This window comes from Fulmarus glacialis, unplaced genomic scaffold (assembly GCF_000690835.1).
Source record: "Fulmarus glacialis isolate BGI_N327 unplaced genomic scaffold, ASM69083v1 scaffold43479, whole genome shotgun sequence".
Taxonomy (NCBI): domain Eukaryota; kingdom Metazoa; phylum Chordata; class Aves; order Procellariiformes; family Procellariidae; genus Fulmarus; species Fulmarus glacialis.
The window spans coordinates 341-2,481 of NW_009233373.1; the positions used below are offsets into that span (position 1 = coordinate 341).

Sequence of the window (2,141 nt, forward strand, 5' to 3'; positions counted from 1 at the left end):
TTAGCCCATGTTCCATTTTTATTTAGATCCCTGTTGTTATGGGGGCTTTTCTTCGGTTTTTTTTGTTTGTTTTATTTGCATTTTTGGGTTTTGAATGACATAAAATTAGCTCCTTCTGAGTTTATTCTGAAAATAGCATTAAGAGCTTAAATGTTCGGTGGAGATGGCTATAAACCCATTGAATTGCCATGATTTAGAGGCCGGTGAGAGTTTTAGCGTAGCAAGTAAAGCACACATGAAACATCCCTCATTTTCAATACCTAAATGGCATTATGGCAAAGTAGCTCCAGACCGTGAGGTCAGGAGCATCTGTCTGAAGGCTGAGTGCCTGGAGCGGAGGTGCATTCCCCAGCGGGGATGAGCTCTAGCAGGAGGGGCCGGAAAGGCGCTGCTGACGCCATGTGCGGTGCCACCAGCTGCTTCCAAACTGCTTTGTCATTTGTATGTAAGTGTCTGGGTGTCTGTGTGCATATATGTGTGTGTGCAAACATACATATATCTCTCAATTGTTCTTCTGGAACGTAGTATAGAAGCTCTTATGTCAGGATACGGAGAATGATAAAGACATCAGGTAACAAGATGAGGATGACACACCGTTATATGAACCTCGTATTTCATGATTTAACCACAGATGGTTTGTCTTTGCTTTTTTATTATGCGATTTGCTTATCTTGCAGAGACTAACAGAAGTTTGCTCTCCCTTACAGGCTCTTGAACCTGATCTACAATGGAAAAACTGCTTTTGTTTCTGCTGTTCATTGGCATAGCGGTGAGAGCTCAGATCTGCCCAAAGCGCTGTGTCTGTCAAATTTTGTCTCCGAACCTTGCCACCCTTTGTGCCAAGAAAGGGCTCTTATTTGTTCCTCCCAACATTGACAGGAGGACGGTGGAGTTACGGCTGGCAGACAACTTTGTTACAAACATTAAAAGGAAAGACTTTGCCAATATGACCAGCCTGGTGGACCTGACGCTGTCCAGGAATACAATCAGTTTTATTACACCTCACGCATTTGCTGACTTGCGCAATTTGCGGGCTTTGCATTTGAACAGCAACCGATTGACTAAGATCACCAATGACATGTTCAGTGGACTCTCCAATCTTCACCACTTGATACTTAACAACAACCAGCTGACTTTAATTTCTTCCACAGCTTTCGATGATGTTTTAGCTCTTGAGGAATTGGATTTGTCTTACAACAATCTGGAAACCATCCCCTGGGATGCAGTGGAGAAGATGGTTAGTTTGCACACGCTCAGTCTAGACCACAACATGATTGACCATATTCCTAAAGGGACCTTCTCCCACCTCCACAAGATGACCAGGTTGGACGTCACGTCTAACAAACTGCAGAAGCTACCGCCTGATCCTCTCTTCCAGCGAGCTCAGGTACTAGCAACCTCAGGAATTATCAGCCCCTCGACTTTTGCATTGAGCTTTGGTGGGAATCCTTTGCATTGCAACTGTGAGCTTTTGTGGCTGAGGCGTCTTTCGAGGGAAGACGACCTGGAGACCTGTGCTTCTCCCACACTCTTGTCCGGCCGGTACTTCTGGTCGATCCCCGAGGAGGAGTTCCTGTGCGAGCCTCCTCTCATCACCCGGCACACCCACGAGCTGCGGGTGCTGGAGGGCCAGCGGGCAGCGCTGCGGTGTAAGGCCCGGGGGGACCCTGAACCAGCAATTCATTGGATTTCACCCGAGGGCAAACTGATTTCAAACGCAACGAGGTCCGTCGTGTACGACAACGGGACACTCGACATCCTTATAACGACGGTGAAGGATACGGGCTCCTTCACCTGCATTGCTTCCAATCCGGCTGGGGAGGCCACGCAGACGGTGGACCTGCACATAATCAAACTCCCCCACTTGCTGAACAGCACAAACCACATCCACGAGCCCGACCCCGGCTCCTCGGATATCTCCACTTCCACCAAGTCGGGCTCCAACGCGAGCAGTAGCAACGGGGATACTAAAGTCAGCCAAGATAAGAAGGTGGTCGTTGCAGAAGCAACATCCTCTACCGCTCTGCTGAAATTCAATTTTCAGAGGAATATACCTGGGATACGTATGTTCCAAATCCAGTACAACGGTACTTACGATGACTCCCTTGTTTACAGGTAAGGCAGCCCCAGCCCGGCTGTGC

General features: G+C 48.2%; 1 protein-coding gene across 1 annotated transcript; it reads left to right on the top strand.

The window, feature by feature from the left end:
- The first annotated feature begins 727 nt into the window (after positions 1-727).
- Positions 728-2,119, top strand: LRFN5 (leucine rich repeat and fibronectin type III domain containing 5). The gene has a single exon (XM_009585304.1). The coding sequence runs from the start codon at positions 728-730 to the stop codon at positions 2,117-2,119; it is 1,392 nt and encodes a 463-aa protein (XP_009583599.1).
- Positions 2,120-2,141: the final 22 nt, after the last annotated feature.